The sequence below is a fragment of the Macaca nemestrina genome, chromosome X (genome assembly GCF_043159975.1).
Source record: "Macaca nemestrina isolate mMacNem1 chromosome X, mMacNem.hap1, whole genome shotgun sequence".
Taxonomy (NCBI): domain Eukaryota; kingdom Metazoa; phylum Chordata; class Mammalia; order Primates; family Cercopithecidae; genus Macaca; species Macaca nemestrina.
Genome location: NC_092145.1, coordinates 82057332 through 82075554, shown reverse-complemented (window position 1 = coordinate 82075554; position 18223 = coordinate 82057332). Strand labels below are relative to the sequence as shown.

The 18223-nt window shown below is 37.1% G+C and overlaps 1 protein-coding gene across 4 annotated transcripts in view; it reads right to left on the bottom strand.

Moving 5' to 3' along the window:
* The window catches only part of LOC105464743 (phosphorylase kinase regulatory subunit alpha 1), a 130686-nt gene that overhangs the window by 29628 nt on the left and 82835 nt on the right, over nucleotides 1-18223 (bottom strand). For 2 of the 4 annotated variants that reach the window (XM_011712795.3, XM_011712796.3), the window contains exons 18-23: nucleotides 15075-15241; nucleotides 12682-12858; nucleotides 11181-11272; nucleotides 10697-10836; nucleotides 2598-2754; nucleotides 1197-1276 (exon numbers count right to left, since the gene is read on the bottom strand). In XM_011712795.3, coding sequence (XP_011711097.1) covers nucleotides 1197-1276; nucleotides 2598-2754; nucleotides 10697-10836; nucleotides 11181-11272; nucleotides 12682-12858; nucleotides 15075-15241 — 813 coding nt within the window. The remainder of the gene's footprint in view (nucleotides 1-1196; nucleotides 1277-2597; nucleotides 2755-10696; nucleotides 10837-11180; nucleotides 11273-12681; nucleotides 12859-15074; nucleotides 15242-18223) is intronic. The other 2 variants (XM_011712798.3, XM_011712797.3) reach the window with 1 other exon arrangement.

Here is an 18223-nt window from a genome sequence, read left to right as displayed (position 1 = left end):
TATCTCACTAGGTCGCATGTACCCCAAGTCCATTGGTTTCGAGTCCAGCACAACACAAGGATTTGCCCAGGAATTGCAGTCCTTGTGGCCTAGACTGCTTTTTGAGTTTATTTAGTACCCAGAGCACTTTAAGCCCGTGGTGGTGAAGTTTGCTGGAACTTATGCTTCTCTGAGCCTTCATATGGGAGCTTGAACTGGAACTCAAGGGTAACAGAAATCATGGACATAAACCAGGAAGGAAGTAGTATGCAGACATCAGCAAAAGTATCCCTTCTGTAGCCAATGTAGTAAAAAAAAATTGTCAATAAAAAACATGCTGTAGATAGAGTTTAACCGGGAAAAAATGAGGGAGAAATATTTACAAAAGTTTTTTTTACTACTTTGGCTACAGAAGTAGAACTGACAAGCAGGGGGGAATACCCTTTTTAAAAATTACTCTCTAGCAGAAAAACAGATTCTTCAGATCATTTATGAATGAAATTAGAATCTCTCTAAAAATATTTCTTGGAGATACATACTCTTTGTAAGACTTAAATTTTGGCACTGGTGTGATATGAAATTAAACACATTTACTGCAGATGAATTTTACTGGCATGGCCAGTGGCAAAAGGAAGACTCATGTATAAAGATTCAATTTTCCATCCCAGCCCCATCACTTGACTCACATCTCCCTCCAGGCCAAGCCTATCTTAGGGTACTCTTTCCAGTTGGAGGCTGTGGCAGACCTCAGACAGTGGCACTCTGATTACAGGGTTCCTAGAGGGGTGCTACCTCACATTGCTCTGTAAGTAGCCATTTTTCCTCTTTGACTATGACCTCCATCCCCTTTATTCTTCTTGAGCAGCATGGAGTTTCATGGTTAGCCCTGGCTCTAGCCACTTTCTTTCACTTCCTCTTTCCAGAGTATGGCTGACATTTTGTGGTTGCTAACTCAAGGTACCCTGTTTGTTTTGTTTTTTGAATGGCAGGCATGGAAAATCCAATAAGTAAAAAGAGTTTGAGTACTACTCTCTGTGAGTTTTCTCCTTCATTTACTCTTGCCCTATCATTACCAACATTCTTCCACTAAGTGTCTCTGATAGAGGTGAACATATGTGGGACATTATCATCCACTGACAGATTAGGGCAAGGGAATTCTAAGTCCACACCACTCCTTAAAGGCTCAGAGAAGCCTGATCAAATTCAGCCATACTCACGCAGAGATAGTCTTTTCTCGAGGTTCTGGAGGAAGTCCCACTGTCAAATGTTTCTGGTGGGAGAGAAGGTCTGTGCAGGCCTAACAAGAGATAGCATAATATTATCGTTTCTGTAACACCTCAGGTTTCCACAGCATTTCTCTTTTCAGCTTAGAAACCTTTGCTCCTCCTTAACATAATGACACACTGAACTCTCTTCCTCAGAAAATACCATGAAGATCAGAAAAGAAGGATTTCTAGGAAGAAACAATGAAGCCTTTTCATCTATCTCCTACAAGGCAGGAATTTTTTTGTTTGGTTGGTTTATGGATTTTTTTCTTTCTTTTTAACAAATTTGTTTAAATGTTTAAGTTTTTAATTTTTATGGATAAATAAGTTATACATATTTATGGAGTACATGTGATAGTTTCATACAAGCATACAACATGTAATGATCAAACCTGGGTAATTGAGACATCCATCACCTCAAATATTTATCATTTCTTTGTGATGGCAAGATTCCAAATCTACTCTTTTAGTTATTTTGAGTTTACAACAAATTATTGTTAACTATAGTCACCCTATTGTGACACTAAAGACTAGATCTTATTCCTTCAATCTAATTGTATTTTCGTGCCCATTAAGCAATCTTTCTTTGTCCCCCACTCCCGACTACCCTTCCCAGCTTCTGGTATCAATCATTCTACTCTCTACCTCTATGAGATCAACTTTTTAAGCTCGCACATATGAGTGAGAACATGTGGTATTTGTCTTTCTGTGCCTGGGTTATTTCACCTAACATAGTGCCCTCCAGTTCCATTCATGTTACTGTAAATGACAGGGTTTCACTCTTTTTAATGCAGAATAATATCCAATTGTGTATATATACCACATTTTCTTCATCTATTCATTTTCTGATGGACATTTAGGTTTATTCCATACCTTTGCTATTGGGAATAGTGCCACAATAAACATGGGAATTGTAGATTATCTCTCGCATATACTGATTTCCTTTCTTTTTGATATATACCCAGTAGTTGGACTGCTGGATCCCATGGTAGTTCTACTTTTAGTTTTTTGATGAACCTCCATGCTGTTTTCCGTAAGTGGCTATACCAAGTTCCATTCCCACTAATGGTGTATGGACGTTTCCCTTTCTAGGAGGTAGGAACCTAGTGTAAATTCATTCTTAAGATATAGAATTCTTAATATCATTATAAAGATGTTATGGTTTATAAAATTTTATAAATCTACAATTCTTACTTGTCATTCACAAACAAAAAGAATTGAATATCAAATTTTATGTGGAAAAGACATCTCAAATGGTTAGAGGCTATGGTTGTTTTAAAAAACAATTATAGAAATCAATTTTTAAAAAGCACTCTTATTTAGATTTGGTATAAATTCAAGAATTTATAGTACCTCATCAAGTGCTTCCACTTTCTTCCTTAAGATCCCAGAAATGTATCGGATCAGGCCCCAGTGACGAATTTCTCCCACTTTGCCATACAGCTCGGTAAGAAGCTCTCTGACTGTAGCACTCCCTTCATTATACAATTCAGTGTTCCAGTCAGGTCCTCTAGAATTTTAAAGACGGGACTACATCAGTTATAAGTAAAGCCTCTGGCAATCATCTTTTCTTTCAGTGTTATAATGAATATGCCTGTTTTTGATAAGTCTCTCTCACTAGGAAATCAATGCAATTTACTAAGAATTCTTATAAAACTATGATTAACAGTCAGCCCTGAAAGCCAGTACCTAGACAAGAATAAGTCTTAGTTTCAGCTGTGCTTTTGACAAAATGCATTCTTTTACCCTATTCATGGGCTTCAATATAGTTGAAATTAAAGACAAAGATTTAACAAAAGAATTATTTCAAAAACCACTGTAAGGAAAGTCATATGACAAATTACAAATGAGGAAAAAATGTTTGCAATTCATAGGATAATTTCCCTTACACATAAAGAACTCCAACATGTAGATTACAAAAATTAACAAAAGAAAACCTGGCAAAACAAATATTGCTGGAAAAACAAACAGATGGCTTTTAAAGATAGGAAAAGGTGCTCAACCTCACTCATAGAGAAACTTTAACTTAGCACTATGCCAAGATAACATTTTTAACCTATCAGATTGTTTTGGTGAGGCTTTGAGAAAACAGGCACCATCAATATGCTGCTGATCAGAATAAAAATTGGACAATTCCTCTGGAGAGCTATTTGTAAATATATATCAATAATGAAAATATTTAAAATCAGCCTGGCAATTCCTAACATGGTTAAATACAGAATACCATAGAATCCAGCATTTCCACTACTAGTTATACAGCCAATAGAAATAAAAACATATGTCCACATTAACTTGTACATGAATGTTTATACCAGCATTATTCATAATAGCCAAAAAGTAGAAAGAACCCAAATGTCCATCATCTGATGAATGGATAAATAAAATGTGTTATATTTATACAGGTTATAATATCTGGAAATAAAAGAATGAAGTACTGATACATGTTACAACACAGATGAACCTTGAAAATATTATGTTAAATGAAAGAAGCCTGTCATAAAGGACCACATATTGCAAGACTCAATTTACATAAAATGTCCCAAGCAAACAAATCTATACAGACAGAATGTAGATTAGTGGCTGCCTAGGGCTGGGGGGATGGAGGGATTGGGGGTTGACGGATAAAGGAAGTGGGGTTTCTTTTTGGGGTAATGAAAATGTTCTAAAATGAATAGTGGTGAAGAATGCACAACAATGTGAATACATTAAAAACCATTTAATTGTACAGTTAAAAAATACCTATTTTTTGATCTATCAATTCAAGTTCTGGTTTACTTGCAGGATAAATTTCACACACGTGAAATGCTATGTGCCATGAGGCTATTTGCTATAGCATTTTTGTGACTGTGAATTCTGGCAACAATTCAAATGTTCATCAATAAGAGACTGGCTAAGTAAATTATGATATATTCAAATAATGGAATGGCACACAATTATTAAGAAAATATGAAGTAGATCTAGACTGTGGTATTATATTTTCAACAATAGCTGCAACAATTTCCTATCTAACCTACTCTTCTTACAATGTGACTCTCACACTCCTCCCATGAAGAGATGGTTTCTGTGTTCCCTTCCCTTGAACCCAGGCATGCTTGTGATCAAGGCAAAAGTGACTTACATAATTTCTGAGGCTAGGCTATACAAAGTAATAGAGCTCCCAGCTGGGACACTTACTAGTAGAACCTAGTCATCATGCTGTGAAGATGTGGGGAGACATATGAGGAGGTCATCTGCGGTATACCAGCTGTATGTAACCTCAGCTGAGGTTCTAGCCAACAGCCAGTACCAACCCCTAGACATATGAGTGAGCAAGCATTGTGAAGATTCCAGCCCCAGACATTGTTGACCAAAACTAAATGAGAGATCTCAGGTGAGAACTGCCTGGCTGAACACAGGCAAGTCCCAGAACTGTGAAAGATAATTTTAAAAATTTTAAATTTTTGTTATTTTAAGCTACTGAGTTTCAGAGTGATTTGTTATGAAGCAACAGATAATTGGAATATATATGCAGTGATTATCAAGATATATAGTTTTAGTGAAAGAAAGCAAGGTACAGAGCCGTGCATATACTATGCTACCTTTTGGATAAATAGGGGTAAAAGTATCCACATATATGTCTGTGTTTACCTACGTAACCATAAATGTCCATGGGAGGATACACACACACACACACACACACACACAGACACACACACATACACACAACGACTGCTCATGAGAAGGGGAACTGGGTATCTGGGGGAACAGAGATGGGAGAAAGACATTTTACTCTTTCACTGTATATCCTTTTGTACTTAAAAATTTTTGAACCGGCCGGGCGCGGTGGCTCACGCCTGTAATCCCAGCACTTTGGGAGGCCGAGACGGGCGGATCACGAGGTCAGGAGATCGAGACCATCCTGGCTAACACGGTGAAACCCCGTCTCTACTAAAAAATACAAAAAACTAGCCGGGCGAGGTGGCGGGCGCCTATAGTCCCAGCTACTCGGGAGGCTGAGGCAGGAGAATGGCGTGAACCCGGGAGGCGGAGCTTGCAGTGAGCTGAGATCCGGCCACCGCACTCCAGCCCGGGCGACAGAGCCAGACTCCGTCTCAAAAAAAAAAAAAAAAATTTTGAACCATGGGAATATATCTATTCAATATATTAAATTAAAAAAGCAAAATAAAATGTGCTATAGGAAGTCATTAATGGATGAAAAAATCAGTGAGCGAAAGTTTGAAGAGTAACAGTATATTTACATAGTCTTAAAGTACATCTCTACAAGATACTTTTTTAATTTCAAAAGGTGACATAATAACTTTATGGTGTAGGTACATGGAAGAATCTACCTTAACCAAATGATCAAACCAAGTGATCAAAGTTTATAGTATCAGCAATGGGACTAATCAACACTATGATATGACACATGGAAAAGAACTTGGCATTATGTTAGTAATGTATAATCTGAATTTAATCATGAGGAAATATCACATAAACTGAAATTGAGGGACATTCTGCAAAATAACTGGTTTGTATTTTCACAAATGTTAATAACATGAAAAATGAAGACTCAGGAACTGTTCCAGATAAATGGAGACTCAAGACACATGAGAACTCAATAAAATGCATGATTTTAGATGTTCTTTTGCTATAAAGACACTATTGGGCTATATGACAAATCTTAACAGTATCTGTAGATAGTTAATAGTATTGGTTTAATGTTAAACAATTCCCTGACATTGGCAATTATACTGTGCTTATGTAGGAGAGTTCCTAATTTTTCAGAAATAAACACTGAATTATTTAGGGTTAGATGGGGATCATGTCTGCCACTTATTCTCAAATGGTTCAGAAAAAAATAATATATGTGTGTGTGATTGAGTATAGATGATGATATCAATGTGAAACAGAGAGAGATTAAAAGCTCAGTGGAAACATCTGATGAATCTGGATGAGGGCTATCCAGAATTTTTATTGTACTATCCTCACAACTTTTCTCTAAGTCTGACATTGTCAAATTTTAAAGATATGAAAAAAGTGCTATGAGATTTCAGAATCAGTGGAAGTTTATTTTTACTATTAGAGATTGGAGAAAGTTTCATGTGGGTGACAGATGACCTAGGCCTTGACAGAGAGATATGCAAAAGGTAGAAATGGAGTGTGGTTAAGGAGAGTATTCTAGGCAGAGGAAAAAATAAGAATCAAGGTATGAAGGTAGACATGTAGAGGCTGTGTTTTGAGTATGATAAATAGACTGTTTTGGTGACAGCATTCACTTTGTAAGGGAAGAGTAATGGTAAATAAAGGTTGAAAGTCAAATCATAGAGGATTTAGATTTGGCCAATGATTCCCTATGGTAGTGCTGATGCTGTAGCGGGAGGCAGGGGATGAGGAGGAATTGAAGATAATGACACAATTTCAAGTCTGGGTTACTTGAAGGAATGATGATAACAAGAATAGAGTCAGGAAAGACAATAGCAGTAGGTTTGTGGTAAAGACAGTGAATTTGATTTTAGACATGTTCAATAGGAAGATAAATATTTGAAAATAAATTCTACTCCAAATAAGACTATGTCACAACCTATTATAATAAAAATGTCGAAGATCAAAGACAAAGAGAGAATCCTGAAAGCAGTGAGAAAAAAGAAGCAAATAACATACAAGGGAATCTTTTTTGCTTTTTATACTTTAAGTTCTAGGGTACATGTGCACAACGTGCAGGTTTGTTACATATGTATACATGTGCCATGTTGGTGTGCTGCACCCATTAACTCGTCATTTACATTAGGTATATCTCCCAATGCTATCCCTCCCCACTCCCCCCACCCCACAACAGGCCCCAGTGTGTGATGACAAGGGAATCTTAATAAGCCTAACAGCAGACTTCTCAGCAGAAACCTTATAGGCCAGGAGACAGTGAGATGAGGTATTCAACATGCTGAAGGGAAAAAACTGCCGGCCAAGAATACTTCAGAAATGAAGAAGATATAGACTTTTCCAGACAAACAAAAGCTGAGGAAATACATAACCATCAGACCTGTTTTACAAGAAATGCTAAAGGGAGTTCTTCGAGATGAAAGAAAAAGACATTAATGAGTAATATGAAAACATATGAAAATATATGTCACTGAGTACATAGTCATATGAATACTCTATTAATCTAATGATGGTGTGTAAATTACATCTTTAGTATGAAGGTTAAAAGACAAAACTATTAAAAACAGTAACTACAATAATTTGTTAAGGGATATGCAATATAAAAATTGTAAATTGTGACATCAAAAACTCAAAATGTTGGGAGGTGGAGTTAAAGAGTTTTTTTCTTCTCTTTTATTGTAATCATAGTTAAATTGTTAAGACTTTTTGTAAGCCTCATGGTAAGCACAATGCAAAAACATATAATAGATATGGTAAAAATAAAAAGCAAAAAATCAAAACAATTATGAAGGAAAATCACTTAGCTATAAAGACAGATAGTAAGAAAGAAATAAAAAAGAAAGGAAGGAAGGAAAGAAGGAGGGGGGAAGGAAGGAAAGAAGGAGGGGGGAAGGACGGAAGGACTCTACAAAACAACTGGAAAACAATTAATTACATGGCAGTAGTAAGCCCTTACCTACCAATAATTACCTTTAATGTGAATTGATTAAGTTATCCCATTAAAAAGCAGAGTAGCTTAATGAATAAAAAAAAAGCAAGAACCAACTATATGCTGCTTAAAAGAGACTCGCTCCACCTGTGAGGACACACATGGACTAAAAGTGAGTGGATGGAAAAAAGATATTCCATGCAAATGGAAACCAAAAGACAACAGACGTAACTCTACTTGGATAAAACAGACTTTCAGGGCCAGGTGCTGTGGCTCACACCTGTAACTCCCAGCATTCTGGGAGGCTGAGGCAGGAGGATGCTTTGAGCCCAATAGTTTGAGACCAGCCTGGGCAACATGGCCAGATGCCAGCTCTGCAAAAATAAATAAATAAATAAAATAAATAAATAAAAATTAGCTGGGCATGGTGGCATGCACCTGTGGTCCCAGCTACTCAGGAAACTGAAGTGGGAGAATCACTTGAGCCCAGGAGTTTGAGACTGCAGTGAGCCATGTTCATGGCACTACACTCCAGCCTGGCTGACAGAGCAAGACTGTCTTAAAAACATAGACTTTAAGTAAAAAACTAAAAAGTGATATAGAAGGTCACTATATAATGATAAGGGGGGTCGGTTAAGCAAGAGGATTTAACTATTGTAAATGTATATGCACCCAACATTGGAGCACCTAAGTATATAAAGCAAATATTAACGTACCTAAAGGGAGAGATAGATCACAATACAATAATAGTAGGGGCCTTCAACAGCCCATTTTCAGTAATGGAGAGATCACATAGACAGAAAATCAACAAACATTGGATTTAAACTGTACACTAGACCAAATGGACCTAATTGATATTTACAGAACATTCCATCCAAAAGCTACAGAATGCACATTATTCTCAACTTCACATGGAACATTCTGCAGGGTAGATTATATACTAGGCCACAAACAAGCATTAACGAATTGAAGAAGATCAAAATCATATCAAGTATCTTTTCTGATCACAATGATATAAAATTAGAAATCAATAACAGGAGAAACCACAGAAACTGTACAAATACAAGGAAATTAAACATGCTCCTAAACAACCAAGGGGGTCACTGAACAAATTAAGAGGGAAATTACAAAATTTTCTTTAGGCAAATGAAAAGGAAATGCAACATACCAAAAGATATGGGATACAGAAAATGCTATTCTAAGAGAGATGTTTATAGCAATGAATGCATATATCAAACAGTATAAAGATCTCAAATAAACAACATAATGTTACACCTAAAGGAACTAGAAAAACAAGAACAAACCAAACCCAAAATTAGTAAAAGGAAAGAAACAATAAACATCAGAGTGGAAATAAACAAAATAGAGACTAAAAAAGCAATACAAATGATTAACAAAATGAGGAGCTGATTTTTTTTTTTGAAAAGATAAACAAAATCAACAAAGCTTTGGCTAGACAAACAAAAAAAGAAAGAACACCCAAATAAATAAAATGAGAGATGAAAAGGAGATATATAGCCTGGGCAACATAGTAAGACCTCATTTCTATATATAATTAAAAAAACATTTAGCTGGGCATGGTGGCACACACCTGTGGTACCAGCTACTCAGGAGGCTGAGGTGGGAGGATCACTTGAGACTGGGCAGTGAAGGCTGCAGTAAGCCGTGATCACGCCACTGCACTCCAGCCTGGGCAACAGAGCAAGACCTCGCCTCAAAATTAAAAAAAGAAGATGAGATATAACTGATACCACAGAAATACAAAGAATTGTTAGAAACTGTTATGAACAATTATATGCCAGCAAGTAGGAAAACCTAGAAGAAATGGATACATTTGTGAACACATACAATCTACCAAGATTGAAGTATGAAGAAATAGAAAATCTGAATAGATCAATAACAAAGGAGATTGAATCAGTAATAAAAAGTCTTCCCTCAGAGGGAAGCCCAGGACCAGATGGTTTCACTGCTGAACTGTACCAAATGTTTAGAGAACTAATACTAATTATTTTCAAACTATTCAAAAAAAAAAAGGAAAAGGGGAGAGTTCTTCCAAACTCATTTTATAAGGCCAGCATTACCCTGATACCAAAACCAAACAAGGACACAACAAAAAAAGAAAGCTAAAAGCCAGTGAGAATGTTCATCCTGTAATGATTATAAAACCCCCAATTTAGTCTCCTTTCCCTGGGCTCTCAAGCTTTTTTGGGAGCAAGCTGGGAACCTTCTTTGCTCTTCCCAGAAAGCCTCATTATGTGAGTAATAAATATTCCACATCTTCTTGGTATGTGTATGTCACCATTATCTCAAAATCCAAACCAAGTTTAGGGGAAGAAAGTCCATCCTGCTTCTTCATGGTGAGTAGAACATAGAAAAGGAGGCAGAACAGATTATTTTTGTGTGGGCTTGTGGGGTCCAGGAGAGAGGAGTTCAATTTGGACATATCGAGTTTGTACTAATACAAACTACCTAGCAGGATGCCTGACACATAGCAAACAAAAATGTTAGCTTCTTTTTCCTATAAATCTTTATATTCTTACATTTCTTGAGTTAAAACCTTATCTGTACATTTGACCAAATAATGGAGGTTTAAAAATAGCCTAATGACAATAATACTTATCAGTTATTGATCACCCACCACGTACCAGGCATTGTATTAGAGACTTCGTGGATATTATATCTTAATCTTTACAATAACTCTATGAGGTATATATAATTCAAATTCTATAAATGAGGACAACTGAGGGTTTGAAGTCACATGATGTGTAGGTTGTTAAACTATATTCAAATCCAGATCGGTGAAACTCCAGAAGCTGTACTCTATTTATTATGTTGTAATTCCTCTGATTATGAACATTAAACTAGATTGATGATATCTACCACTTACTTCATAGTATACAGCATATAGAGGATATCAGCTTGTTCCTGTAAGCTTGAGGTCTCCTTCAACTGTAAAACCAGTGCTTTAAAGTCAACCTCCCCAGACTGGTCTCTAGGAAGATGTATTTCTACACGAACAGAGGGAACCTTTAGTTTGAGAAATGATGAAAAGAAATTAAGTTCACAAGTGCTCAACTTAAATAATGTCCTAGAATGAGTCATCTTTTTACCTCTAAACCTTTTCCAAAGGAATTCTTTAAATATTAATGAAAAGCAAAGCAAAAACAATGAAACCTTCCAGATGTATAATACAGCAATCTAGTTTTCCCAGTCTGACCAGACAAACTTGTCCAATGTAAAAGTTCACCAGGATAGCATTTTGCGTACCACTAGTTACTACTAGCAAGAACCATAATGACTAGTTCTATTATTTCCCATAAAGATGGCAGTTTTTCAAAAAGCCGATAGAAATACCTCGTGCGCAAATTTACCTGGTTCTCCTGTCGGGAATGAGATGAATCAAGTAAATTGAATGAAGGCCGGGAAGCCTGAAATAACTTCATAGGAAGATACATGTGAACATCTGCAAAAGTATGACATTTGTGGGAAATATTAGATAATTAGGAGACTAATAGAAATGCACAATTGACTCCAACAATTAAGTCACATGTGAGTCAATTCTTTATAGAACAAGAATGAGAAATTTCTTCTTTCTTGGTAATATCAAAGAAAACAAATATGCATACCAGATAATTTAAATCATGTGCAATTAATAAGTATATTTTGAATTGAATTTCTAGAATTATAGCACTAGCTGGACATGTAAGATATTAAATTTACTAATGTAATTAATCCACAATGGTGCGTTCACTGATACTTTGATGGAATACGACATATAATAGAAAGAACTCAGTTGCATTTTATATTTTCCGAACTTTTCTAGGTGAATATCTGGCTGTTAGTGGTTAAATTTCCCTAACAATACGTGAATGGATAATCCTATCTAGGGAACAAAAAAAATGTAGTTGAGATATTCCTAAGATTGTTTACTTACAGTTCATTGTCGAAATACTTACCATCACCTCTAAGGAAAGATTTGTAATTTTCACCACTTTACAGATACAGAAAGAGAGATACAGAGCTCAAATAACTGTTCAAGCAAGTAAGTAGCAGAGCTGGGAATTAAGCTCAAGTTTTCTGGTTCACAACTGAGAAGTATAACTTAACACATTTCATCTCTTCACATAAGCCCTTTCTCAAGGAAGCATACTCAAAGGGTATGCTAAGCTTTTCCCTATTATAAATGTTAAATGATTCCCAAAGTTCATGTTTAATATCTTTGGTTAGTAATGGTCAATAAAGTTTTAGACAGCAAGAGCATGCATCTCAGTCATTCTCATCATCTGTAGAATGTTAACATTCAGGTCTTCTAGGTGTGGCCAAGGGAGCCCTTCTCTCCTGTCATATCCAGCTACTATCGAGACATTGAACACTCTTTGGAACCATGACTACTCCTGGCAATGTGTGGCAGAAGACACCCTCCACTGCAAATACAACTGAAGGAGGGTAGTGGCCATGGGGAGGAGAATGGCAAAGTTGTAAAGAATGAGTATTATATTTGACAAAACAGATCTACATTGCTGGAACAACAATAAAATTCCATAGAAGTAATTTTCCCACAGGAAAAGCCCTTTCTACCATTTTTAACTTTAATGTTATAGTTGAATATGCTCCATGTCTCTTGTTCTGCCTCTTCTTACCATGTTACCAGTTAAACCAGACTACATAGCACTACCTGCAGCATAACTATACACAATTCACGAATTTTACAAATATTTGAGTGTCTAATGTGTTCTAGGTGCTGTCTGAGATGCTGGGGATAAAGCAGTAAACAAAACTTAAGTTCCTGCTTACATTGTAATCAATGCCCGCCCCCATCCTGGGCTTCACGTCATCCTGTGCCTGACTCTGGTGAGTCACAGCATTACTCACTCTGTACATGCAGTTCCTTGGCCTTGGTCACCAAGGACATTAAGTCGCAGGTTGTTTGCACAGCAGCTCGGAACCGATCTAGCCCTCCCTTCTGTGAGGTAGGGGCTAGTTTAGGATGGGGAGCAGTGTGCGCCAAAAGGTGATCTAAATAACGAGCAACTTCATCACCACAGCGAGCTGCAAGGTTAGTGGGGGAAGGGGGAAGAGAAAAGAATGAAAATATTTTAGTTACTTTATAATCTACCCCAGCAAAGAGAATGATTGGCTCCTGTGCTCACAACATAGCACCAGAAGTAGGTTGTTTTTAACTCATGGAGGAAAAGCTTGTGATCATGATATAACCTCATTACTTTAAGAACCAGCGACCATGGCCATTTACCAGAACCCACCTCTTCTTCAACTTGCTGAGACAAGGTCAGGGTTCTTGAAAGCAGTATGAGCTTATTTTATACTGGAGCAAGCATTTAACAATCTGTGTATTTGCGTGTGTGCATGTGATGGTAATGGTGACAGGGATGGAGGAGGAGCAGAACAGGGAGCTTCAGGTGGCACTAATGTGAGGGGACTTTTGTAAGGAAGGGCCAGGAAAGGGCAAAAATCTTCCTAGTCACCTCATTTGTATATTCACCAAATATTGTTGGCTGCTGTGTACCAGGCAGTGTACTAGGTACTGACATTTCAGTGGTGAAAAGGATGGATATGGTCCCTATCTTCTTGGACTCCCCTTCCCCCATACACCTTCTATAACATTATCTCTGAGTATGGGTAATGGAAAGAAAAACAACATATATCCTGTGGAAGCTTAGTACTTCAGACTTTACATGAATATTCACAATGTTTATAGTTAGAAAAGCACACTATTCAGATCAATACCAAAGTCTGCTATATCAGTCATGAGTCATCTGGTTTTTGATATTTACTGATCTCTCCAGATGTCTTTCTGTGTTCTGACGTGACTAAGGCAAACTAGTAGAGCTGTAAGAATGGAGCTCATATTCAGTGACATCCTAATGACAAAGATTGTAACCTTGAATATAATCTAGAAACTTGAGTGGAGGATTATGAAGAATATGGAGAGAAGCTCTTTACCCACAGAAGTGCTGGCAAGCAATAAATACATTCATTTTGAGACCACTGATGAGTAAACCCGGAAGTAGGAAAGTGGCTCAAAATGCCATAATGTCAAATTCAGTAATATGTATCATTAGAAATATATATTTTAGTAATCCAATGGAATGAGTACTACAGATAAAAATCACAACTACCTATAGAATAGCAAACAATCTCAATATATGATCTTCTCATTTAATTTTCAAAGTATTTTATGCCAAGACATCATGACTTTGGTTGTTATTGATAACAGTAAATAGCCTTGTATTTAATGTACTTTTCCAACAAAGAAATTCAACTGTTTTAGATCTTAAAAAAACAAATACAGAATAAATGAAGTGGTGCCTAGTGAGTAAATATTGGGCCCAAAAAAGAAAATAGTCCTTCTGACTGCTAATGTGTTGCCCTATTATATGAGATTGTGCTGGCTGACCTCACTGAGGACCGAAAATTTATTTCTTTTTTCTTTTCTCCAACATACCACTCTTAAGACAAAGAAATTGGCTGCCTTAAGTTACAGGCTAACAGTCAAATACCCAGACAATGAAAGCAGGCAAATCATGTTTTAGAGGGCTAGACAAATAATTCTTTCTTATTGGCCCTTCTTTGTATGAGATTCAAGCAACATAATGCCTGCTCTGCCTAAGTCAGTATTTTAACACTGTAGGGTAGTGTTGCTCAGTCACTTTCAATTCACGCCCCTGCAATGCTTTCTCACTATATCACCTTTGTATTCCTAGAAGCCAGTTAGAGTTTGACTTAGTTGTATTTGCCTAGTTTGTACTACGAAAATAACAGGCATACTGAATAGCCTTTTTCAAACTACACAGACCTCCGCACAGACTCTGATATGCTCCTCTAATATTATATAAAAGGACTCATTAAATTTCATATTTTTATGCTTTTTAATGTCAAAAAGCCCTATTGTATATGTATTATTTTCCTACTTCACACTTGATTAAACATCTGTCACTCACCACTGCTTCTTCCCATGTCAAAATCACCAGTCACTTCAAATGCCTGGGAGAGGAATCTTCCCCAATCTTAGTAAGGGACAGTCCAACTCCATACTCCACAATTACCACCGGAATATTAGACCAGAAACCAAAGGTAAGTAGAGGGAGGAAAAGTAAAGCCAAACAAAAGTAGAGATCTAGGTGTATTAAACAGGAGTGAGGACAGAACACTGTGAGACTGCTGGCAGCGTAAATTATTAAGGATGGTGCTAAACAATATTTTGTAGTTTTGTCCAGCCAGGCCAGTGCTTTATGAAGCCTCCTTACCACGACTGGTTGAATCATAATCATTCATCCAGTTGGCAGATTCCAGGTAATCATAGTTGTCATCATAATCTTCACTGTACAGCTTACCCTCAGGTCCAGGGTCCATGAAGCTCAAGTGTGTGCAACAAGATGTTGTTAAAAACTCTGACAATTTACCTGTTTGAACCCTAAAAATTACAGGAGGATAGAAAACAGAAAATCAGGGGTGATCCTTTTTAAACAACACAATGTTAGTGATAAAAGGACACCTAACATGTTTTGTTGGGGGATTACTAATGTGCATACATTAATATAAATTTTGTAAAAACAAAATTTTACAGCACTCCTAGGCATGGTATACATCTTAAATGGCTGGGGGACTGTATTAATAAAGGTTACAATTATGGATTAACAATCCACCAGCAGACCAGTTTTGCTCTCTTCTACTGCCATATATTACGTTGCTAACTATGCCAAATATCTGGTAAAATTTTGCATTGGTTACTGGAGAAGCCTGGAGAGAATGAAGATAAATCATCACAAACCCATCACATCATTTAAAAAAATACCCAAAGGCCATTGGAACATAAAGGATGGTACTTGACAATTTTGTAAATTATAGTAGACTGTAAGCCATATTGTCTCCTACTTATGAAGACAATTACAAAACCCAAAAGCAAAGTCAGCATTACCAAATTTCTAAAGAGGCCAACTTGAAGGGGTTATCAGTGGCCACACCTTGGATAATTAAAATATTGAAATAATGACAGAAATGGATCATGGCATATTAAATAAAATAATAATCCATGAATCTGTGCTGATACTAAACTACAAAATAAAAGGGAGGAAGGGAAAGCTCTTTTTTAACAAAAGAATTTCCACCAATAAATGTACCCAGAATGATAGAAATACAATTTAATAACTCCATTAGTAATAAGTGAATTCATGCAAGGATCAATGGAAGCTAATATGATTTGATCAAACACTGTTGGAGAGAGGATATGCAGCAACCTGGCAGATACCAGGTTCAACACCTTAAACAAGTGATCAAGGTTATCATCACCCAATAACGTCACAAACAAATCTCATGTGCCTCCTGATATGATGCACTGAAAGGGACTGTAGTAAATTCTTACAATTGTATGTTTCCCTGGCATCTATTTTGAATATAAGCTTAACTTTCTCATACCAGAAGCAGAGTTCAGTCATCTTTGACAGTTTCCAGTTGTACACCTCTCTCAGTTCCTCACTGTGGTCAGTCCATATATCTGCCTTACACAACTTCCTCTTGGTAACCACCTCCCTAAGGGACAGCTAAATATGATCTATTCGACTAGCCTTACTGATCCTCACATCCTACATGAACTATGCCAATATGCCACAGTGACCACCTCTCAAGTCACAGTGTGACCTCCAGGAAGTCATGCCTGCTTGCTTTAAACCCATCAATTAAAACTCCCCAAGGAATATCTGTTTGGATAATGCCCTGGACCTCAATAAAGGCACTGGCCCATGGGTCTCTCTTTTTCTCTCTCCACATACTCCCTGACATCAGTGTGTGTGGCCTCCAGGTATTCTGTGTACCCCACCCGCAGGACCTGTAAGTAATAAAATCTTTATTTCCATCTTGTGCCTCTCCTAACCATTGAAAAGGTGCTCTCCATCTTAAAGATCCTAATTTAAAACAAGGACCCAATATCACACAGGTAGTATTCCTGCCAAAAACATATAGCCTAAATCTAATCATGAGAAACAACCAGACAAATCCAAATTGTGAGATATTCTGCAAAATAACTGACTTGCATTCTTCAAAAATGTAATGAAAACTGTCACGAAAGATTGACAAAAGGCTGGAGAACCCTTCTAGATTCAAAGATACCAAAGAGATATAACAACTAAGTGCTAACATGTGATCTCTGATTGGATCCTGGATTGGTGGGAAAACAGCATGATAAAACATTATTGGGATAATTGGGTAACTTTTTATTTTTCCTTCGACTTTATTTATTTCCAACTTTCATTTTAGGCTCAGGGGTACATGTGCAGATTTGTTACATGGGTAAATTGCGTGTCACAGGGGTTTGGTGTACAAATTATTTCGTCACCCATAGTAAGCATAGTATCCAATAGGTAGTTTTGTAGTCCTCACCTACCTCTTGCCCTCCACCCTCAGGAAGGTCCTGGTGTCTACTGTTTCCTTCTTTGTGTCCATGTCTACTCAATGTTTAGTTCCCACTTATAAGTGAGAACATGTGGTATGTGGTATTTGGTTTTCTGTTCCAGCGTTAATTTGCTTAGGATAATGGCCTCTATATGCGTTCATGTTGCTGCAAAGGACATGATTTTGTTCTTTCTTATGGCAGTGTAGTATTCCATGGTGCATTACGTGCCACATTTCCTTTAACAAGTCCACCATAGATGGGCATCTAGGTTGATGCCCATCTTTGTCTTTGCTATTGTGTCTAGTGCTGTGATGAACATATGCACGTAAGTGTCTCTATGGTATAATGATTTATATTCTTTTGGATATATATCCAGTAATGGGATGGCTGGGTAGAATGGTAGTTCTATTTTAAGTTGTTTGAGAAATCTCGAAACTGTTTTCCATGGTCTCCCAGGCTGGAGTGCAGTGGTGCAATCCTGGCTCACTGCAACTTCCGCCTCCCAGGTTCAAGTGATTCTCATGTCTCAGCCTCCCGAGTAGCTAGGATTACAGGTATGCACCAGCACGCCTGGCTAACTTTTATATTTTTTGTAGAGACAGGTTTTTGCCATGTTGGCCAGACTAATCTTGAACTCCTGGCTTCAAGTGATCTGCCCGCCTTGGCCTCCCAATCTAAGTGTGATGATTATATTACAGTTATATGTAAGAATGTACTTGTTCTTAGACAACAACAACAACAACAACAACAACAACTTAAGTATTTAGGGTTGAAGAGTTATGATGTCTATGGCTAATTATTTTAGCAAAAAAGCATGTGTGTATATGTGTGTACATATATGTATATACATATACATAACACATAGTATATGTAGTATGTACATGTGTGTGTATATGCATACATATGTATATGGGAGGACGTAGGGAGGAAGAGAGAAAGGAAGGGGGGAAAGGCAGGAAGGGAGGGAAGGGAAGAAATAGAGAATGCACAGTGGGACAAAATGTTAAT